This window comes from Halichoerus grypus, chromosome 15 (genome assembly GCF_964656455.1).
Source record: "Halichoerus grypus chromosome 15, mHalGry1.hap1.1, whole genome shotgun sequence".
NCBI lineage: Eukaryota > Metazoa > Chordata > Mammalia > Carnivora > Phocidae > Halichoerus > Halichoerus grypus.
This window is the reverse complement of record NC_135726.1, coordinates 18,961,170-18,985,082: the sequence shown is the minus strand read 5'-3', so window position 1 is coordinate 18,985,082 and position 23,913 is coordinate 18,961,170. Positions and strand designations below refer to the sequence as shown.

At 52.3% G+C, this 23,913-nt stretch overlaps 1 protein-coding gene across 2 annotated transcripts in view; it reads left to right on the top strand.

The window, feature by feature from the left end:
• The first annotated feature begins 1,053 nt into the window (after positions 1 to 1,053).
• Positions 1,054 to 23,913, top strand: part of BEAN1 (brain expressed associated with NEDD4 1) — a 36,900-nt gene continuing 14,040 nt past the window's right edge. The window contains exons 1-2 of one of the 2 annotated variants that reach the window (XM_036115180.2): positions 1,054 to 1,328; positions 10,977 to 11,083. In XM_036115180.2, coding sequence (XP_035971073.1) covers positions 11,059 to 11,083 — 25 coding nt within the window. In that variant the 5' untranslated portion in view covers positions 1,054 to 1,328; positions 10,977 to 11,058. The remainder of the gene's footprint in view (positions 1,329 to 10,976; positions 11,084 to 23,913) is intronic. The other variant, XM_036115179.2, reaches the window with a different exon arrangement.

Below are 23,913 nucleotides of genomic sequence, written 5' to 3'. Positions count from 1 at the left end.
TAGGAGAGAGTCATCAAAGAAGTATAACATCAATTCATTCATCAAATTTAGAGGGCAGGCTCCGTGCAGGACCCCAAGGATTTCCTTCCCAGTCAAGCAGGGGAGACATAAATAACCGGAGAGCACCACAACGTAGCAGGGGGGCAATAAACAGAAGTTCTATCGTAATGAAGTAAGGGAGGCCTGGGGAATGAGCTGGACTTGTCCAAGGCCCCAAAGTAGGGTGTAGACAGAGCAGGTCCATCTGCCGGGGCCAAGCTCTGTGCCTGGGGTTTGCGGGGAGTAGGGTAGAGAGGGCACGGGGTGCGGCGAGGAGTGAAGGAAACGGGCAAGCTGACGGCTCAGGAGAGGAAGGCTTCAGCTAGGCCTAGCTGACATCCCAACATGCCCCAGAACTCACCTGCTGGCAACTGGGAGCGGAGGCCCTGCCAGCCTAGGCTGCCCCTCCCAGTGGCCATGACAGGGTTCCCCCCTCCCCCCCCAAGTGCCCAGTTTTGCCTCTGACCAAACTGCCTGGCTGTCCTTCCCTGCACATATCGTTGTCTACCCTTCTCTGCACACGTCTGTCTGTCCGTCTCTGCTCCCGCCTGTCCGTATGTCATTCTCTACACATGCCTGTCCGTCTGGCGCGCTGGGCACCCTGCATCTCTGGGCCTCCCCGCCGCGCCTGCTGTTGTGTGGGTGACGAGCTGGCTGTGCGCAGAGGGGCGCGGCTCGACCCACCCCCTCCCGCGTCCCCCCAGTCTCAGGGATGACCCCGGCGGCGGCCCAGAGCTGCCGAAGCCTCGAAGCCGCCACACAGCACTGCTGAAGCCGAGGAGGCGCGCCGCCTAGGGGGGCCCGGGAGCGGACGGCTGTGGCTTGGGCGGAGGCGCAGGGCCGACGGGCAGGCGGGCGGGGCTGCGGCAGGGCAGGGCTGGGACTGGGGCTGAGAAGCCGCCGCCGCCTCTACTGGGGATCGCGGGCAGCAAGTCCGCTCGGCCCGGCCCGGCCCCGCCCCGCCCGCCCCGCCCCTGCGCGCCGAGCAGGCCGAGGCGGAGCGGCGCGCCCCCCGCGACGCCCGAGCTCGAGCCCGAGCCCGAGCCCGAGCCCGAGCCCGAGCCCGAGCCCGAACCCGAGCCCGAGCCAGAGCGCAGAGGCATCCGAGCGGGAACCAGAGCAGGAGCAGGAGCGCGAGTGGGAGCCGGAGCCGGAGCCGGAGCCGGAGCCAGAGCTGGAGCCACAGCCGGAGCCAGAGCCGGAGCCGGAGCCAGAGCGGGAACCCGAGCTGGAGCCGAAGCTGGAGCCGGCACTGCGGCGCGCGGAGCGGAGCGAGGCGGCTAAGCCGAGTAAGGGGCGTTGGGCCGGGGGCGGTGCTGGGGAGGGGCGGGAAGGGGGTCCCGGCCCCCTCCCCCGAGCTCTGCGGCGGCCCCGGCGCACGCACACACCCGGGGCGCTCCGCGCTTAGCCTTGGCGCGCCGGGAGGGCGGACGGGCGGTCCGAAGCCGAACCGCAGCGCGCTCCAAACGGGATCCCCAGACTCCCGCCCCCGGCCCCCGCACCCCCGTCCCGGCCAAGGCTGCCCCTGAGCACGCCCTCGGGCCACGGAGGAAGCGAAGGTCTCCCGGAGCGTCCACCCCGTGTGGGCGGCATAAGACAGCCTTCCCCGTCCCGCGCCCTTGGTTTCGGGACCCCTGAACAACCCACCTAAGAAGGGGAAACTAAGACGCACTTTCGGCCCGGGTGGAAGAGGGAAGGGGCTCCCGGCTTTGTGGAGTTTGAAGCTAGAACCCACCCCCACCCTTGAGCCAGGAAGTTTGACCCTCCGACGGGCGGGTCACCCGGGCCGTGCCCCCGCTTCGGTGCCTGCCGGGCTGGCTTATCTCCGCACCAACGGTGGGAGAGGGGGCGGCCCCGCCGCACCTTCTCTCGCTTTGGGGCAGACTTTCCCTTGCGTGTTAAGTGGGACCCGAAGCTGGGTCCGAGGCCGCTGCTCTGGCTGGCTGCGCAGCGCCAAGCGGTACAGCCGCCTCTCCCCAAGCGCCCTCGGAGGCTCAGTAGTTCCCACCCCACCCCCGGCTGACTCGCGCAGCCCTTCCTCCCCCTCCCCCCTCCCCCCTCCATCGGCTCCGCGGTCTGGAGGCTGGTGCGCAGAAGACCCAGAGCTGCCCTCTTGATCCCACACCAGTGTCAGCGGGGTGGCCAAGCGGGGGTGGCAGGGAAGGCGAAGGCACAAGTGACAGGTGTGAGAGGCAGGGGCTCCAGGAGTTTGATCCTTGATCTTGATCCACACAGTCCCACCGGCACCTGCCTTGAGGATGCCCATCAAGACTCCCTCCTCAAACACCCTGACTTCACCTCCCTGTGCCTCAATTTCCTCCACTGACAAGTAGTAAAGATTCTGTTGTGAGCAGAATGTTTAAGGGCTTTGGTACCGCAGGATGGGCTTGATTGACTTCCTAGCTGTGTGACCTTAGACAAGGCGCTTAACCTCTCTTGAGCCTTAGTTTCCCCACCTGAAACATGGGGAACTTGTGTTGAAAGGATTCAGTGAAATGCTGCTGGGGGGGGGGGGGGCGCCTACCATGGGGCTTGGCACACAGCCAGGACTCAATTCAGGTTGGCTACAGGTGTCATTTTATGAAGTTTCCAGCATCAGTAGATGCCGAGGCAGAGTGAGTTCCCCTGAAGTGGGGGGGACATGACCCCCACCAAGCCCCCTTCAAGGAGATGTTTGAACCCCCCAAGGCCTTGATCACATCTAATTGTGATTCAAAACTTAGGGCCTGCCCTTTCTCAGACATCCCCTCCTCCCCAGGCTTTCTACTGCCTGGGCCAGCTTTCTCCTCCCCTACCACACCACATCCATCCAGGAGGGAAAAGACTCTATCTGACTGACTTTTCCTTTTGCCCTTGGCTGATGTCTGCTGCCCTGGCGGAGGGCTTCTTACGCATTTCTCACAATCTGTGCAAGAGAATTCTGCACACCTCTCTGCACTCTGCAGTTTGGGGGTGGGGGTGGGGAGGACTGCTTTCCCTGAGGAGCCATAGCCTATCAGGTGGCTTGGACGTTCCAGTCGCGATGGCTCAGACAGGCAGCAGAAAGCAGCAGGGGGAGCTACCACCAGGACAAGGAGACAGGAGGAGGTCTGAGGGGTCCAACCATGTTTTCATGCTGACCATGGTGTGTTCATCCAGGCCCCTGAGCCAGGAGGCACCAGAAATGATGAACCTTGGGAGGAAATGGAGCCAGTGGCTGACCCAGAGGTTAGGACTTCAGAGCTGGAAAGGTCCCCAGGAAGAGATCTGCCTGTCTGTGCATCGGGGGCCTCAGACTCAGAGCAGAGCAGGGGAGACCCAGCACCTAGGGGAGGATGCTGGGATCTCTGGGCTGGCATGGAGGGTATAAGTGGCAGGAGCACCATTGGGAAGAAAACAGAGATCCATCTTGTGGACACCCATGCTAGTCCTGGCCACCTGTGGCACAGCTGCCCAGAACAGGGCAGGGCAGGGGTGGGTCTGTCCACATGTTGCCACATGGGGACCTGGGAAGACAGGCAGAGTGGGATGCCTACTCAGGGCTCCTTCTACACAGAAATCCCCTTTCTCCTCTTCTTCCTCTGTACCCCACCCCCCCATTCACCCACTAAGATGTTACATCCCTGCATCTTCCATAATCCTCACTCTTCTTCCCAAAGGAGTTAATCAGGAACTAATTAGGGAGGTTTGTGTCTCCTGGTCCACATAAGTTTCTGGAACACAGCCCATAGGGAATGTGATGGGGATATGGGCATTACCTTCAGTCTTTGGGAATAATCAGACACATTCTGGCCTTTTACCTGAAGCCTTTGCCTTGGAAGTGCTCAGAGCACAGGGTATGGGCCAGGAAGGTCTCAATCTGCTCTCAGCCTCCTAAAAGTAGAAACTGAGGCCAGGAGGGCTTCTGGAGCCCCTTAGCAAGTGAGCACAAAATAGAGCTGTGGCTGAAAGCATGGCTACTTGGAGCCAACGGACTGGGTTTATAGCATATGATTCTGGGCAGGAGATTTACCTTTCAGAGCCTCGATTTCCTCTTGAAAGTGGGAACAAATATTACACACCTCCCAGCAGAGTTGTGAGTCTAGAAGAATAATAGGAAATATCAGGCAATGTCAAATGGACCTCTCCTGGTGGCCTTGCCGTATCTACATTATGAACATACATTGAAACATGCTGTTTTCCAAGCATTTCCCTTTGAATTCTGACAACAGTCCTCTGATTTAGGTACTGAAATCATCCCCATTTTATAGATGAGAACACTGAGGCTTAGGAAGGTTAAGGGCTATCTAACTTTTCCCAGGTATAGAATACTTAAAACATCCCTATGACTCATCATAATTTTATGAGTTTATAAAATTGATAATTAGCACCTTGTATCTTAGATGATGTGTAATTAGTTATTGGAATGCTTCCTCCAGGAATATCTTCAATCACTTTATACCTCTATATTAATTGTCTATGGGCTAGAGAATTTTTAGAGACATCTTCCCTATTCAAACAGTAATCAAACTGACTTAAAAGAGCACCCCCCCCATTTATTCCCTATCCCTCTTCTCTCCATTTTTTTTTCATAGCACTTATCACCCCCAGCATCTCTATATCATATTCATTTATTGTCTTCCCTCATCAATATAAACTCCCCAAAGGCAGGGACTTTTAACCATTTTGTTCATGATGATATCTCCTATATTCAGAGCCTAAAATAGTACCCAGCACTTAGTATGCTTTGCAAATTATTAAGTGTTTTACAAACATAAGGTCTATTGTTATTATTTTTGCCAAGTATATAGCTTGCCTGAAAATAAAACATTAAGGTTCATGGCAGAAACCATTCCCTCAAAAATTTGGCAAATAGGACTTGCTCAAGTGCCAGGGAAATTTTGATGAAGGTTAAAAACAATGGAATTATTTTCCTAACATTTTAATGAAGCTCCTTATCAGTAGTTCAAAGACAAGTTATTTTTGTAAATCTTTACAATAACAAATGGCATGTTCAAAGGCAATTAAGTTAGCTTTAAAATTTTTCAATGAGTTAACTATCACTGACTTAATTACTCTTTGTTAGCATGAAAGGTTTTTTTCAAATTTTCATTTTAATGATTTTTTAGATTATAAAAGTAATACATGTTCATTGTAGAAAATTTGGAAAATCATAAAAAAATGTAAAAAACAAAAATCCTCCTTAACCCCACTACTGCCCACTGAGCACAATGACTGTGAATATTTTCATCTATTTCCTCTCTAATCTTTTTCTATATATGAATATTTTCTCTAGGTTTTTTTTCTTTTCAAAATAAGGATCATGTTGTGTGCAGAGTTCTATAACCTGCTTTTTTAAAAAATATAACCTGGGTTTTTTTTTCCCTCTTAACATTATACTGAAAGTCTTTACCTATGTTATTAAAATGTCTTTAAAAATATGATTTCATGGCTATATATTATTCCATTATAATTTGCTCAGCCTATCCTCTTACTGGACAGTGGGGTTGTCCCCCGTGTTTCACTGCCATAAATAATGACTGTGTCATCTTTGTGGTGTTTCCTTAAATCAGGCTTCTCTGCCCACTTGGTCAGACCTATTTGCCAGTTGGTAGATGGACTGGTTTATGCACTTAGACAATAAATCAAGCCTTAGAGGTTGGGCCTTGGTGGCAGTGAAGAAGGAGGTGGCAGTTGATCCTATAGATGGCTACTTGCCAAGGAATGTTCTTCTCCATTGGGGAAGACACCAGCTGGGTCCCAGCCTCACATAAAGACCTTCCTGCAGAGGAGAAACGTTTCTGCCACCTGGGGACCTCTACCTCCAGCCCCAGGAGTTAGCCCCCGGCCTGATGAGGTAGATACAACCCTTTTATGATTAGTGTGTCTTGCCAAAGTCCAGAATCTCTGACTTTCTTCTCGCTCTGGGCAATGACATGCAAACGCACAGCTTGACGGAACCCCTGTGAGATGGTTTCATTCATTCATTCATTCATTCATTCAGTAAATAGTCCCTGCGCATTTACCGCGGGAAGGACAGAGAGAACCAATAGTTATCTAGGCTGTCTAGACCTAGAGTCTCCACATCACCCATCTCTGGAAGAGTCTCCATTTCTCTACCATCCCCCAGTCACCCAAGCAGAATCATCTTTAACTGCTCCCTCTTCCTCACCCTCTACATCTGATCTCTCTGTCCTGCTTCTTAATTATCCCCTACACAGCCCGCCCTGTCCCTCAAACCCACCCAGCACGCTCCTGCCCAGGGGCCTTTACACTTGTCTGCTCCCTCTACCTGGAGTCTTCTCCCAGATCTCTACCCAGCTATTCACCCTGCTAGCTCCCTTCCTCCAGTCTTCGCTTACAGGTCACCCTCTCACCGAGGCCTTCTGCACCCACACACTGCCTCTGTCCTTCCCTTACTGTTACCTAACCAATCCCACCATTATGTTTGTGTCTCCTCTGCTAGCAAGAAGCTCGGTGAGGACAGGTTTAGTCAGTGTTTCCTTCACTTCTCTATCCCCGTCGAACCAATGGATGCAGCCTCTCACTCTTTTTTTCCATTCACTCTCCCCTTCATTTAGACCCATCATCTCCTGCCACAGCCTCCCTACTCCCCTGCCACCTGCCTCCCACCCCTGGTCCGCCCTCTACACTGAGCCCGGGGAGACATTCCTAAAGGAGACCGCGTCGTTCCCCTGCTGAAAATCCTCCACAGGGCAGTCTTGGGGCGGGGGGCTCATTATCTCACCCAGCCCCTCTGAATCTCAGTGTTGACATCTGCAAAATGGGGGGTTTGTTTTGCGATCCCCTGGGCCGACGACACGTGACTGCGGTAGAGCGGGCGCCGCAGCGGCGTCACGGCGTCACGTGGCCTCCTCCACAGGCCAGCCCACTCCTGCGGCCCCTCGCTGTCCGCCGTCTACCGCGGTGCGGCAGAACCCTCCCGGGTCCGGCTGCCGCGCATGCGCCGTGCCGCCCCTGCACACTGCGCCAGCCCGGCTCCGCCAGCCAGGCCCTGCCCGCCAGGGGCGCGCCGCCGCCCCCCCTCAACCACATACGCATTTGCCCAGGTCTGAGTGTCGCAGTGGGCCCCAGACGAGGTATTCTGGGAGCGGGGACGTGAGGCGGAATGGGAGTGACGTGGACTTGCCGCACACCATTAAGCCACTTCAGAGCCTGGAGTGCCGCCGCCGCCCGCCCTCCGATTCCTAGCCAGACAATACAGTCGCAGATGAGTCACAGGCAGGAACGCGCCTCGCCTCGGATGCCGGGCTCCGAGACAGGCGGGCAGGGGGAGACGTGACCTGAGAGTGGGTCCAATCCCAACCCCCACGCCCGCAGTCCCCTCTTCGGAACTCGTCACCCAGCAAAGCACAGTCTCAGCCCATCCATGCCAGACCTGGCCATCCACCACCCCCACCCTACTGTGTCCTCACTGCCGCTCTGGTCACATGTGGGGAAAAGCAGGGTGGGCACTTGCGCACACAGACACCTGACATCCAGCTCCTTTGTCTCCGTGACCCCAACCAAAGCTCCACCCAAGCTACCATGAAATCGTTTTCCTGTAGGTCATGTTGAAATCCACAAGTGGGGGAGGGGAGGAGAACACAGTGAGGTTGGGATTGCCGCTTTAGGATCCCCAAAGCCCCTCTTTTTGTTTTCCAAGGGTTTGGGTGACACACTCTAAGTGCTTGGTAAATATTTGAATAAACTGTTGCAAGCCAGAGATCCTGGGAGAATGCAGCAAGATGTGTGTGAGGTACAGATTGAGTTACATGATGCAGGGAATGGTACCCTGGCTAACGTCAGCATCATTGTCACCCACGATGTTGGGGACCATCTCAGTTCCTTACATGGGCGTCCTTCCCCTGAGGAAGTTGAGTATCATTAAAAGGCAGCCTCAACACTGCAGTCCTATGCTGACATCAGACCAAGGGAGATTTTTCTAGAATCCACGTACCTTTGAATGTCCCCTCAATGCCCAGCCCCAGGTGGATTCCCAGAGGCCACACTGGCCCGCCATACCCACACAAGAAGCTAATAATGTAGAACAAGTTAGAACCAGAGTTGTCCTGGAAGGATGTCCAGGTGCTGAGGAGGCACAGCTAAAGTGACTATTCTGTCTCCCGCAGTCAAAGAGGACTCCACTGAAGAGGGGTTTTCTTGAGCTGAATGTTGACAGCTAAATGGGAGTTTGCCAGGTAGAGAGGAAGGGAATGACGTGCCAGGGAGAGGAAATAGCCTGGAGGTATAAAAGGCCCAGGGAAGGTCCAGGAATCTGGCCACCCAGAGCACCAAGGGTGTCAGATCTCTGTGGGGTGTCCCTGGTGTAACTGGGGAGCACTGGGGGGACAGGACCCTACCCTGCACAGCTCCTTCTCCACCTGTTCTCTGTGACCTTGGGTGGGTCAAGTCACTGAGCCTCAGTTTTCTCACCTGCAAAATGAAAATGATGTTACCCACATCAGGGGACATGTTGCAGTAATGTTGGTGCCATTACCTGGCACATGCAGGTGCCTGGTGAATGTGGGTCACACCTGAAAGCTCGAGTGCCCAGAAGGGTTCCCTATGCAGAAATGTCTACCCGACCCAGCCCCTTGCCAGCCTCCTGAGCCATTTGGAAACTTACACATTGCCCACCAAACCCCCAGACTGACCACAAAATATGCAATGCGAGGGTTCTTGGTACCCCCTGCCCTAGGCAGCCCGCCTCCCACCTCCCCCACACCCCCCGCAGCCTCAGCCTTCATCTGAAAGTCACAGGGTCCAGCGGGAGGAAAGAGGAGGGGGTACAGGGGGCTCTAGGAGAAGCAAGACCTTGGGGACAACCACTTGGGAGTTTAGGGGGTGGTCAGCACCCTCCATAGCATCAGGAGCCACCAGCATGCCCCTGTAGGAAGTATACATTCAGCGTATTTTAATTAAGCACTCACATTATGCCACTTCACTAGAGAGGTAAGCAGAGCCCCAGGGCTGTGGAGGTAATGGAAGCCAGGTCATTCTCCTGAGGACACTGGGGAGTTATGAAAGGGTTTTCAGCAAGGGAGTGACATAATCCATTTCGCCTTTAAGAAAGACTTCTCTGGAAGCCCCACGAGAGATGACCTGTCAGCCCACTTAAGTCCCCCTCCAGACACACACATGGCCACAGTGCACACAGACACACCCCCAGACATGAACACAGACCCATGTACACACATGTATTTTTAGAAAGCATAGATCCCAGGCCCTGAGATTCTTCATGAATTTTCTGGTGTGAAATCACAGCTCCCCAAGCAGCCTGCCACAGCAGAGAGACTTCTCTACTAAGCCTTGGGAGATCACATCCTACCCTCACTTCCCCCATCAAAACTCTTGTTGGTTTCTGTGGGGACTGGGAGTGGGCATCAGACCAGCATGGGGTTCACACCCAGAAGGCTGAGCTGGAAGGAGCCATCTGGAAAAGGGGATTCCAGGGTCAGGGGCAGCAATGGCTCCCTCCCTCCCACCCCCTCAGACAGCAGAATGAACATGAGGTACATACCCCTCATCCTCGAAGCCGGTGAAGGGCCTTACCCTGCTTTCCCCTGAGGACACTGCAGCTCAGAGAGGTGAAGTGCTTTGCCCAAAGTCACAGCAGAGGGATTGGACTTCTGAGCTCAGGCCCTCCAAAGATAAGTCTTTGATTCATTTATTAAACAGAAAAAATATTATTAATCAGTGCAATTTGACCAATGGTCTCCATCAAAATGTGGCTCCCATTGGAGGAAAATATATATATATATAATAAAAAGGATCTCTGTGGGAGACAAGGATGGGAACCTCTGGACCCACCTCTTACACAAAAGTTCTGTCCACAGTGTCATCCCCAGAATCAGGGAGGTCAACTGCCTCCTGGGACCTGGAGGGGCCAGGCTCTTTGCCTGTTGGCTTCTGGCTACAATCTTTCTCCTGCAAGAGCCTACTGAGCTCTATATTCAGGGTCCCTGCTCAGCAACCCCCAAAGGTACAGTTTGGTTTCTGCAAGTCTAGTGACCAGACTCCCTAGAAAATAAGAATCATATCTCCCTGCTGTTCATACAGCTTCATGTCACTTGGAGCTCAGGAGAGACTGAACCAATTCAGATCTTTAGCAGCATGGGAGCCTGGGTTACTTTTTAAAAATGTTTCCTCTCTTGCAAATTGGTATTAGAGTGACTGGTGCTCTCTTTCTACAAAGACATTCCAGTATCACACCAAGTTCACATGGGGGGTGAGGGAGATTGGGGAAGAGACATTTTCATTCTCTTGGCCTTTATTAGGTGCATTCTAAGTGATGTGCTGGCTGGCAATGGGGGCTTTGGAGTCAAACAGACCTAGGTTCTAGTCCCAGCCTGTAATTAGAAGCTGTGTGACCTTAGACAAGCTACATTACCTCTCTCTGAGCCTCAACTTCCTTATTTATAAAATGAGGATGAAAAAAGCATCATCCCCTTAAAGGTATTGGGATAACAGTAATAATAATAAGGTTTCACTTAAGCAACTCTAAACACCCTTCCAAAGCCAGCTCTGGGACCTTGAACCAGTTCCTCACCCTTTGCAGGTCTGTTCCCCTTCTGTGATATGAGGACCTTGGGCTGGTCTTTAAGGGTCCTTCCAGTTATAAGATGCTCAGAATGCCATGGTCCCTTGCAATTGTCTCAAGCAGTGATCTCACAGGTACATGAGACAGGAGAACTCCAGGGGATCTCTCATTCCTGTTCAGGGCTCCACCCAGAGGAGATTTTTCCCCCCTCCACCCATCACTGAGACCCCAACATGCTTTTGCCCCACCCCTGCCCCAGAACCCCCATACTCTGCAGCCCAGAGCCCCCCCAGCCCCCTCCATGCCCAAAGTGGGCACATGCTATCAAAGTCCCCACCTTTTCGCCAGAGGTGGACAGCGCAGGGACATGAGTGTCCTGGGGGGCAGGGGCTGCTATGTGGGTGTCCCCATCATCTGCTTGTTTGTGTCTCTGCAGGTGAGCGGCGGATCCTTCTTCACACGAAGTCAGGACTCTGCACGTGGGCAGGCTGGCTCCGCTGTTCTGCTCCAAGGATTACATGTCCTTCAAACGTCCCTGTCCCTGTAAGTCTCCTCCCCACATCCTCCATGGCTCGGGGCCAGGCAAGGGCTGGGCTTGGAGTCAGGGTTGCAGAGAATGTTTCTAGGATGTTTGGCCAGAGGGCTCCAAGGGTCTGATGAGGGACTGATGTGCTATGACGGGCGGGGGGGCGGGGACACAGAAGACCCCTGACATCAGCAAGAGACATCCCCCTTTTACCTGTCCCTCCATCTGTCTGTATCAGCCTTCCCAAAGTGTGGGGCGGGTTTCCTCTGAGGGATATTAATGGCATTACTTTTTTGTTTTTTTTAATTCCATGGCCAAATGAATGTGGGAAATGCTGAGTGAAACAAGTTAAGTAGCTTTTGTGACCACAGGACTTTTCAGAGCCTTTAATGCGGTGATGGGTGTTGTGAGGCTGCCATAGGAAAGAAGCCCAGTGGCCTTCCCCAATTTAACTGACCACAAGGCATGTGTCACAGGATTGGTGCTCCACAGAACATACTCGTCAGAGTTCACTGTCCTAAGGAAACCCTCCCTGCAGTCTCCCCACCATGAAGCCCCGCATTTACTAATTCATTTCATCTAATGACGCCTTGAGATGATTTTGCCCATAACATCTTCTCGTGGCTCCCTGATGTCCATAAGTCCAGGTGATGGGCTCAATCAGGTGTACCCCTGGGGCTGAAGGCTACAGCCCCCTCTGGCTTACTCCCCTAGTCTCCACCAGCCCCACTCACCCCAGGGTCCCCTTCACCTGTCCTCATGGCAGCCACCTGCTTTCTCTTATGCTATCTCCTGTGCCCCCCAAAACCACCATCACTTGGTGCAGTTTGGGAGGACATCCCTTCTCCTTGATGACTCAGACTACGAGTCTGTGTGAAATCAAGGACCCTGCCTTAGCACCCCCTTATCTATTTGTCATCTCCCCTCTCCCATGCTCACTCTAGCAAATCCCTCACCCCCACTCAGCAATGTCTATTCAAACGTGTACCACTGGTTACATGTTACACATCTTGGAGTTGGGGTCCTCTCCTCCAAATAGTCGAAACCTCAGCTGTTAAATCTTTGAAAATCAAGGGACTGCTGCTGTGGGCGGGTAGAGGAAACTGGCCTATCCGGTCTGGGTGGGACCATCACCAGGCATGCCCTGGGGAATACGGCGACAGTGGGATTCACCGTCACCAGAGCGGTGTTCAGGGGGAATTGGTACAAGCTCGGTAAGGTCTTGTTCCTGTCGTCACTGCTGCTGCGGCATAATCAGGAAATTGAAGCCCAAGTCCCAGGCCAGGTGAGAAGGCTGCCCGTCCAGGAACACCTGCCCCACAGAGGGCTGGAATGGTCATGTCCTCACCCCCCTCGAGCAGCTGGGAATGGAGAAGGCTGGTAAAGGGTAAAACTGGGCTGCTCAGTGTAGAGGGCTTTCTAGAACTTTCTGGGGCCAAGCCAGGCCCTGTGAAGCCCTGTCTACACAAATAGAGGCCATCAGCACAGGACAGCCCTCTGCATACGCACCCCCTGAGGATACTAGGATGTGGTCGTGGATATTCTGGGCTGTTCAGAAGCAGTTCCTACACAGTCGCCTCTCCCCCTACAGGCCCAGTGCCTGGCATGCAGTGCGCACTCAATAAATGTTTGTTGAATGAATATATGTATAGTCAAACACTGTGGATGAGGAGCTGGAGGCGGTAGATGGGGGAGCAGCTGCAGCTCCTGACTCTGCCACCAGCTTGGCTCTATGGCTTCAGGCAGCCAGGCCTCCTCTCTAAGATGAAGGGGTGGTCTGAGGCCAGGGGGCTCCAGGAGCTCGCGGCTACTGGGAGGCTCCAGGGAAGGCAAGGGGGGCATGGGTGGGCACAGCCCTCAGCCCCTCACTGCCCACTGCCTCAGCCAAAGCAGCTGTGCTTATGTCTACATATAGGTGGGGATCGGCTCAAATTTCATCGCAGGAGTGGTCACTGGCAATGGCAGGCCAAGTACTGTGGGGCTGTGCAGACCCACCCCTTCCTCCATCCTCCCTCTCCTCCTCTGCCAGATTCTCCTCACGTTTTCCAGTCTGACTCCTTCCCTTTTCTCCGAACATGTCTAAGAAGTATTCACTGTCCCCCCTTTCAGCGACCCCAACCTACTTCAGTCTGGCTTGTGTACCCCCACCCCACATCCCATCCACTTCTGTGTCACTAAATCCCAGCTTCCAGATCTCCTTGTTGGTCACTTCAGCTTTTTCTGGAGGACTCCTCCTTTGGGTTCCCTGACTCTGAGCCCTCTGGGTTCTCCTCCAGCCCCTCTGGGCATCTGGGCCTCTGACTACCCATGGGTGGTGTCCCTTGGCAGGGGGGGGGAGGATGGATTCTTGCCACGCTTGTTCTGCCGCTGGGGTCCCCGGGGCTCGAACCCCGCCCTGGACTCCCCCCTCCGAACACTCCAGACCTTCTCATCCTCACTCTGCTTTCAGCTGCAGCTTCTAGGCCAGCAGCTACCAAGGCTCTCTCTCCCCCCCGCCAGTTTCTGCCTGCCTTCAGATTCCTTCTTCTGTCTTCTGCTGCCTGTCTTCCCTGGGCAGCCCGCACCCCTGCACCTCAAATTCAGCCTGTCCCAGACACAGCTCTTCGTTCCAAGATGGCTTGGCTTGATTTTGCTCTGTTGCTTTAGGGCACCACCATTGACTCAGTCCCTCAAGCCAAAAATCTGGGAGGGACCCTCAGTTCCCCTCCAACACACCCATCAACTGCCCAAGGAGACCCAGGGGTTTCCAAATTGTGTCATCAGATTGCCATTCAGGCTTTGCCCCCATCTGGGCCACCCTTCAGATTCAACCTGGAAATCGCTGCCTCAGTAAATGTGCATTGAACAACTGGACAAGTAAATGAATCAAGACGAAGCAGATGCCTTGTGGGCAGCCTCCTCAGCTCACAGACCAGAGACCCTCACACAAGTTCTGCAAGGGATGCAGAACCACGGAACTCCAGACATCCTAAAAACACCTGACACGGGAACATTCTAAGGAATGAAACCAGAAATCCCAGGAGGGCCCTGACATGGACACACACCCTCTTTTTTTTTAACACCTCCTTTCCTGTACTGTGAATTTAGACATCTAATGAAATTGCTTTAACCTTCTTAGCTCACAAAATTATGTATCCCAGTACATAGGAAGATACCAAAGCCCATTAAAACCTGGAAAACTTAGGGTAGGAGCCATAGCTTGTTCCCATTTAGGTTTCCACACCCCTACCCCCTGCCAATTGAGAAAGGGGGGGGTGGAAGGTCCCCAGAAGGAAAAACAAACCCCAGTGTTTCCCAAGCAAGACCCCACTCCTAGGAGTCAGAGCTCAGGGGGCCGGGGAGAGTGAGCGGGAAAGGGTAGCCGATATAGGGGGAGAGCCGGGCAACAGGCAGGGCTCTGCCTGGTTTCCACAGCTTCAGACACTGGGGGAAGCAGGGTTGTCCATTGGCTTCTTGGGAGTCATGCAGGCATTAACTAGACCAGGCTGGGCCGACTCCTCTCAGGCACAGCCCACAACACGGCATCCCTCCCGCGCCCCCACCCCATCTCACCTCTCAGGCACTGCAGCTCATCCCTGCCCCCCAGTGACAGCCCCTCCCCCGAGTTCTGCAGGTGAGAAGACTGAAGGCAGAAGGCGGAGGCAAGAACAGGCAAGGGGAAGCCCAGAGGGCTTTGGCCACGGCAAGTGGGAAGTCGGGTCTTCTGCCTGCAAGTGCCAGGCCAGTGAGCCATTTTCCAGCCTTAAGCCATGAGGGAGGTGGAGGAGGACCAGCCTGGCTCCTGAGGAAAGCCAGAGGCGTGGGAGCCTTCTCCATCTGGCCCCAGCTGGGCAGAGTGGCCCAGGATTCCCCAGAACCCAGGCTCCAAGAACAGATGCTTCATAACCTCTTAGCCACTGGCAGATGGCGGTTCCACAGAACTCCCTGTGACATGGGGGTGGCCTGCCTTCCTCTGGCCGTGGGAGACAGATCTGAGGGAGGAGGGGTTTGGGGGACCCAAGAGAGACTGAGCCTGTATCACAGCAGGAAGGAGGCAGGGAAGGTAGCATCCGCTGATCCACGGAGAAGTCAGCTGGGCTTTGTCTCTACTAAGCTCTCAGGCTGTCCACAGGCTGGCAGGAAATACAGTCTGGCCGAGCCTCTGGCCAGGCTTGGGTCTCCCTCAGATCAGTGTTATGTGGTAGATAGTGCTTGGGTTCGTGTCCAACCTAGTGCTGACTCTTAGCAGCTGTGCTACCCGGAGCAAACTACTTAACATCTAGAAGTTCCAATTCGCTCCTCTATAAATTGGAAATAGTCATACCAGCCTTGTGGTGTGATGTCAGATTTAACACGCCCCACAAGGAGAATCAAAGTTGGTGCCAGGCACTGAGAAGATCCTCAAAAAGCTTGAAAGTGCCATCCTTTTGACCACCTCCTCGCTACACAGCTTAGTATTACCCACATCTTTAGTGACAGAGCAGGGAATGGAGACACACAGGGACTTCGGAGGGAAATTTGGGGTTCGGACCAGATACTACTGTTTTCTGCTCTGCTCATTGTAACAGTGACCTCTGCAGAGACTTAGCTATCAACATAAGGAAGGACTTGAGGGCAAGGAACGCAAATGATGGGACACATTCACCATTTACCACTCCTGTGCCCAGAGCAGACATTGTTAATCAATTGCCGCACTCTTTGCTACTGAGCCTCCATGCAGTCTCAGGCTCTCTCAAACACAAGCAAGCGCTACTCAACGATCACTGGCCTGTGGAGTGAAACCCTTGTTCGTTCCTTGCTGTGGTCTGACTTTGGAGTGGGCAAGGGAATAGAAGAAGTGACTTCAGCTAGACATTTCTCTCTGAATCTCAGGTTTCTCACCTGTAAAATGAGAGTTAATAAAAGGCTCCCCCTCAGAGGGCTGCTGCAAGGATCCAATGAGGTATCACAGGTCATGGGCTTACGAGGCCTTAGGATCATCTCTTCACATGGTTTCCTTAAAGCAACCCTGCAAGAGAAGGGTGGGTGTGCCCATTCCACACGTGAAAAACCTGAGCCTCAAGGACATGCAGAAACTAGTCTAGGTGACACAGTAAGAAAAAGATGGGGACAAGGATATACCCCAGATGAGTCTTTTTGGGGCTCAATTTTAGCTAAACCACAGATGGCCAAAAGGACAAGGGTGGTGTCAAGCCCCCTCCTTCATCCCCACCCCTTGGCTGGAGAGTCCAGTCTGCAGCAGGACTTCAGGGCCCCACGAATGTCCTGGCTGCCCATCCTCAGAGTTCTCTGGTCTAGCAGAGTCTGACTAGAGCGGCTGCTCAGCATCCAATCACTAATCTTACTTGTAAGTGCACATTTTATATTAGGGTTCCTGGCAGGAAGGTATCCACTTCAGCTTGAACGCCTAATGTAATACTATAGGTATTCGCCACTTTTTGAAAGTTTGAGTTACGCCACTCCGCTTTTATGTTAAGACCTACATTAGTACCTCTTTTCACTAGCCAGAAGAAATCGGAAGACGATTTTGCTTTTGCAAAAAGTAAAGACTGTTCAGCATTTGTTTCGAAGCAAGCCATTATAATAGAGGCAGCTGACACCCAGGCAGCAAGAGCAACCCCACCAAGCTCCTTCCCCCAAAACCACGCCCAGCAGCATCTCCACATCCAGCCACCAGAGCTTGGAACTGTGTCTGTGAGCATCTGGGCCTTATCTCGGTTAATTCTGTGCATCCGTTAGCAAGATGTAGCCTAAGGTATCAGAAAAGCCTAAGTGAGGTTATTTTTTGGGTCTGGGAATGCTAGAACTGTTTTTCAAATAAATTGCTGATAATCGCTTCTTCACTTTACACCATTTTGGCTTACGAAAGGCTTCGTGGGAATGCTCTACTTTCAGACAGTGGGGGAAACCTGTAACGGCAGCAGTACCCGCCCCCCAGCTTTTGCAGTGCACTTCCAGGGGCAGGGTTCTTGCATTTCACTGCCCACCCCCCCCCCACCCGGCATCCAGCCTCATGGCATCGAGCGGCACCCATACGCTGACAGCCCCCAAATTTACATCTCCAGCTCCAGACTCTCCCTGAGCTCCAGACTCATATATCCAACCGCCTGCCCCACTCAGATGTATGTCCACTCAGATGTCCACTCAGGATCTCTAGAGCATCTCAGATGTAACAGTCAAGACCTTAACTCTTGACTCGCGGTCCCCCACCAAACCTTCCCATCATCCTCCCCATCTCACTAAATGACAGCTCAGTCCTTCCTTGCACTCAGGCCCCGAACTTTGTCAGTTTTTACTGCTCTCCATCTCATCCACTGCCAACTCCATTTAGCGGATTCACCTTCAAATCTGACTCCATCTTGCCCCCTGGACCAAGACACTGTTGTCATCACTTGGACCACTGTCCAGCCTCTTCTGCCACAACCAGGGAGTGTGGGAAAGGGAAAACTCTAGAAACTGAGCCCCGGGTTGGTGGAGGGGGTAGTGGTTTCTGTATCTAGAAATCTTGCCAAGGAAAGCACGATCCTCAGAGTTGTCTGTGCCATCCCAAAGCCAAGTGCACTGGGAGGAGAGGAGGTGGATTTTCCTGCAAACAGGAATGTGTAAGGACATTGGCATCTCTGCCAAGAGCTACCCTAGATTAGCTACCCCGAAACTCAGCTCTGCCTGCACCTGGAACTGTGCCCAGGGTGACTGGGAAAAACTGGTTGTTCTATGATGTCACTGCAGAAGTGTGCAGGCCTGCTTGCTTTCAAGAGAGAAGAGAGAGGCCCCAACAGAGACAAGTCACATGCCCCGGGACCCACCAGAGGAGGAGACAGGATTCAAAAGCAGGGCTTCTGGATCTAAGCCCAGGGCACTGGCCACACTGACCCCTCTGGGAGCTCGAGTACACTTCAGCTCCCAGAGTCCTCTCTATTCGCTTCTTTCTGCTTTTAAACACTGTGTCCTCCATCAGTCCATCCTAACGGTCAGCTTCTAAGGGCTGCTCCCTCTGGCCACTGGCCCACACCTGGACTCCAGGTCTGTAGGTGATTGCTAGGCCTTGCTAGAGACAGTCATTCCAGAGCTCTTCTCTGCCCATATGCCAGGCTCTTCAGCCCCTGGATGATACTTGTCTCCCCCAGGAATGGGGGTAAGGGTGAGGATTGGGGGCGGTGCAATAAAAACAGCGAGAATACAATTTTATAATCGCAAAAGCCAGGGCGGGCCCCTCTTAAGTTGGATGGCAGCCTTATTAAAGAGTTTCTATTTTTGAAATTTCAGGTTTTCGGTTCAATGAAATATAAAGGGTTACTCATGGAATAATTGAAATTTTTTCAAAAATCTCCTTCCTTTTTTTCGAGGTAAAAAGTTACCTCCAATATTTTAAAATATCGACAGCAGTCCCAACAGTTTCAGGACTGTGATTACAGCACACGTGGCTATGGTCCATGCACCCCGTGGGTCACCGCCACTCCCTAAGCGGTGGGAACCACAGCCCTGGGCACCCCCCCCCCGGCCCCCAACGCCACCCTCGGGAGGGAGTAGGATGATCAAAGACAGCTGCTCGATCTGGCGCACTGGTGCATCTACCGAGCGTAAAATCCAATTATCTAAAACAACATGACTATCAAATTCTCAGACACTATGTAATTTATAACAGGATTTGTATATTCAGAAACCTGTGGAGTGTTCTTTGAATGCTTTTAAAATATAAATTATATTATTAAATAAAAACACTGAACTTAACAGTGTCACCACAATCGGGGCGGAAGTTCAGTGTAGGGTTTAACGAACGTTTACCCACCATTTCAATCTCAATTCCTGCTCAGTCCTAGCACATCCAGCCTTTCTCTCACAGTAGGATTTATTTTTAAGTGCACAAGAACGAGAGGCCCAGCTCTACGCCATTGTCTTATTACAAGAGGCACGGGGATGGCAAGGTGATGAACACGTGTAAGAGGAGAAAGGTGCACACGGTGTTTTCCCTTTGTTCAGCACTGGCTTTGACGGAGAACAGAAAGCAAAAACATATCATAAAAACAGAACGAGGGTCTGTTTGTAGGGTGGGTTCAGCACCCAAGGACCATAGTTCTACTGCAGAAATCGCTGCAGGATGGAGATACTAAAGGGACAGGAATATTGAAACATAGGTAGTCAGAGGCGCCAAAGGCACTGGTCATGTGAGTCATCATCAAAAGACAGGCCGGGTAAATATCGCACATTTCCTGTCAGCTGCTGCTAAGACTTGCATTTTTCCAACTGAAAAGGAATCCTGCGGGGCTTTTTACTTATCACTTGTTTGAAGAAAGGCTGTTTTAGGTCCCCTCATTGAACACGAGGCCTAGGTTGCAAAATTAGTTTTCTTGTATCATCACAAGACGTATTATACTTTGTTAATACTGTTTGACATTGAACTGTCGTAATTGATGGTGCTGCTACTCTCTTGGGTATCTGGCAAAGAACAAACCCATTAGAGGGAAACAACTAATTGTGAAAAAGTGGATTGTTCCACAAAGATGTGAAGAAGGACCCTTTTGTGTCTTGGGATCTCTTAACCACTTCCAGACACTGGTATAGACATGAACCTCCATGGGAAGCATTCTCCAATGTCCTGGGGCAGGTTGCAAATGATGAATATATTAAGAAAGTCTTTCAAAACCTTCTGCTTGCTTCGGCCACGACCTTGACCCTGTTCACATCTCAGTCCTGTGTAGTTCCTTGGCCCCCTGCCCACCTTGAAGCCCAAATTCCTACCAAAGATCTTTATTTTAATAGAGTCAAACATCAATTTTTTAATGGTATTTTTGTATCTGCTTAAGAAACCCAAGGTCATGAAGACATTCTCCAGTGCTTTCCTCTTGAAGCTTTACTGCTTTGCCTTTCACATTTAGATCTCTGTCTAGGGGATATCTTTAAGATTTTAAGGTTTCATTGTCATATACTGAGCACACAGTGCGTGCCAAGCATTCTGCTAGGCAGTGTGCTTTGATTAGTTCATAGCAGAGATCGCTGTTTCCATTTTATAGATGAAGTGATAGAGGTTCAGAGGGGTGAAGTGCTCAGAGGGCACTACGTGCAAGAAGCAGGGCCAGGCTTTGAACCCAGGGCCGTCAGTGTCTTACTTAGCCAGAGCCTAGCACAAGACACGCTGGCAGAAGACCTCTAGGCTTCCCCCCCACACCCGGAAGGTGGCTGAGGAGTGACCCTTCTCAGAATATTGGTGAATAAAGGGCCTGGTACTGGAGCTGGTTTGGCTCCAAAGATCACTAGGGGCTACAAAGCAATCTTGGGGGTTCAGGGGATAAAAGGCTTTTCTCAAACATCCCATGATATTTTTATGAATCCATGTTCCACAAACCACATGGTGAGAAGTGATTCCAAAGCTCCATGGCTCAGTGTGATGTTAACAATCAGTTAAGATCACCAGGATTTATCATGGCCAAGAGGTGTCTGGCTTTGCCCTGTCTACTAGTTTTTCTCATCCTACCTACGGAAATGACATATTAATAGATCTCCTGGTCTTAAACCATTCTTGCATTCCCAGAAGAAGCCCTGTCTACTTCTGGGACATTATTTTTAATACACTGTTGCCCTGGTGGTTTCCCAGATGGTCTCATAAATTCTGGGAGCTGTGGGAACCTCTGTGGAGCAGGGGACAAAGTCCCATCACCTCTAACATTTTCCAGAATCAGAACCCACGAAAGCAAAAGGCCAAAGCAAAACTTGAGGAAGAGAATACTGTGGCCCAAGTACACAGCTCGAGCCTGGACCAGCTTGTGGTGGGATAGCTGAGGATAATTTGCAGCATTCATAAATTTAACATGTTATGTATCAATTATTCATGAACTTCCTAGAAAGTCCATGTTGTAGTAAATGGTCATTTTTCCAAGCCATGATTTTGAGTCTCATAATGCAAGCTGGGATGTGAGAGCTAATCCCCCCGCTGTTGGGTGGGCCACGCCAGCCCCCCAGCATTTGCTTCCCAACACAATTACATGACTTCCTACTCATTGAACATTGACCGTGACTCAGCTGGTGTTATAAAAACCTGTGTATTTTGTGGAAAACAGCATAAGAGCCAACTTTAGGTGCTGACAAAAGAGGAGAGAAAATGAGGAGGTCGGGCCCAGTGATGATTCTAGCAAGAAAGTGACAGTTTGGTGTGGGCCCAAGTGGAAAGCCTAATTCTGTCATGGCTTTGCTTCTGTAATGTCGGCCAGTTCACCATTTGCTCTGTAGAAGTAGGGAAAAGCGGTTTGTGACACTGTTACAGTAAATTTGCCAGCCAATAAATAAATTATCCATCAAACCAGAGATAAAACCTTAGCAAATGATAACAAGACAGTAAGCTTACAGAATTTAGATATGTAGAAGTGATAGTCCATGTGAGTTAATTTTGGTGAGTTTATTTAAGTGGCATCTTAATAGTGGAATAAATCACTTTCATCTTATATTTATGGAATCATGAAAGGCCTATGGGTAGTCACTTAGATTTTCCAGTTATATTTTAATGCAGTGGTTGAGAATCTTCTACTAGGCAGTGGAGCATTCCCCTGGTAAGCCTGATCCATAAAACAGATGAAGCAGAGCTACTCTGTGTGAAGGGAGAGCAGTGAGCTCCATCGTGTCCCAAGCTTCTCCTCTCGGCACTGGGGCACCTGCATGGGACCTCTTGCTTCCCACAGTTGGGGAGGTTCATTATGGTCTGATTCATATCATGTTCCCAGTGTCTAGCACATGTCCAGGCATGGAATATGCACTTAATGAGTATTGGTGAGTGGGTGGATGGGTGGATGGATGGATGGTTGAATATATGGATGGTTGGTTGAATATGTGGATGGATGGATGATCAAGTGAATGCTGAATAGATGCCCAGGTAGATAAATACATGGGAGGGTGGATGATTGGTTGGCTGAGTGAATTTATAGAGGATTGATAGTAGATGACTTCACATTCCAATTCTCCTTTCCACTATAATCTACCCACTTATAATGCCACAAATGGCCAAGTAAAATGTTTCAGGATCTTGACATGACATTAGCTGACTTCTTGTAGAGACGCATCCCCATTGTAAGAAGAATCCTGACCACCAAGTCGCCTTTTCCTCACCTCCATAATCCCAATGTTTAGCTGCCATCAAGGTGACCTCCCTACAGCCTCACCCGAGGAGTACCTCCTCCTTTCCTGAGCTCTGTTGGGACCTCACCCCTCTGTGCTCCTTCCTCCCTCCTCTGATGTTGCTGTTTGTCCTCCAAGACCCAGCCCCACCATGTGGACGTCCCTGACTCCACGCCCCCAGCACTCTGACATCTCTCCATCAGGCAACCTGGCAACCAGAGGATGGGTATCGGCAAGCGGGCTGAGAGGCTACCCTAAAAAACAGAGGAGGAGACCCAGAAACGCCCAACCAAGTCAGCCTGCCCTGCCATGTCTCCTGCCCCAGCCCCTCTGCACATCCCTGCCAGGAGGCTGGGACCAGAGGGAAGATGGTGCCTGAATCCTCTTCCCCACATTCCCTCCAATGACCTCACTGGCCTCATCCTGGCGGGCTCAGCAGTGTAGGAAGAAGTGCAGTGCTGAGGCCAGACTTGCCAGGGAAGTGGACCTATGACAAATGTCCTCAGACTTTCCTGTGACAGGAGCCATCAGTCAGATTTGAGTCGATGGCCCCCCTTTTCCTTCTAGCCAGCCTCTCCAAGGGAGTGGGCAGGCCTAGAGGCCAAAAATGTTGGCTCAACACCTCCAGTGTCTCAATGCCCTTCCCTTGTCGACACTCCTCAGGGAGCTTCAGGCTGCAAAGACCGCTGCCCTGTACCCAGACAGAGGGACTGGAGAGCTGCCTGCGCGCTACACTCAACAAGGACTTGGTAGTGATCATCTGCCTCAGTTTCCCTGCCCTGCATGTTCCCAGACTGGAGCCAGCCCTGACCCCATCCCCCTGACACAGGACTGGATCTTGTCACCTCCCCTCACACCCACTGTGCGCACCCAGATGCCACCGCCTCCCCATCCCTCTCAGACCCATTCACCCACCCTGGAAGGAGGAATGTTCAAGAATAAGTATCTCTTTGGACAGAGTGCAAGCAGGTCCAGAGAGGGCAGGGGCGTGCCGAAGGTCACATAGCACGTGAGTGATGGAACCAGAAAGAGAACCCAGGTCCCCTGCCTCCACCCCCAGCACATCCTGCTCTCTTGAATTATCAGACATGCCTGGGTTCAAATCCCAGATCTGCCACAAAACTAGGGCAAATCTTCAGCTCACCAAGAGCCAGCATCCTCATCTATAAATGGAGGGTGACAAAGGCATCTGCACGGAGAAGCAGCAGGCCCCAGACCCCGCCCCACATGCAAGCCTGGGTCACGTAGAGCTTTCTGACTCCGTTGTGGCTCCCAGTCCCAGCCCAGGACCCGAAGTCTGGAGGCAGAGACTTCCGCCTGGCACAGCAGTGGCCCATGGCCCTGGGTACCACCCCAGCCTTGGGACCCTACCCGCAGAGTAGGGAAGCATCAGGCCTGTCCCTGAGGCCTGCTCGGAGCACATCTTTGCAGAGAGGCAAAGGAGCGCTCTGCAGTGGCCTTATGCCCATCAAGTGCGTTCACCTGAGCCCAGCTCCATACTCAGCTCTGCACAGTGTGGGGCTATGGGCCTCAGCCTCCTCCACGCCAGCTCCATGCTCCTGTGGACCCTGGCAGCAGCCTCCTCCCTGGTCCCCCACTTCCCGCTCTGCTCCCCAGTCTGCAGCCAGAGGGCTCTCCTAAAACACTCTGACCACACTCCTTCACCCATGTGTTCTCTTTGCCCTGGGGATAAAGCACGGTCTCTTGATTCAACGTTCAAGAGCCCTCAGGGTCTGGCCACTACCAGCTGCTCCGCCTCTCCCAT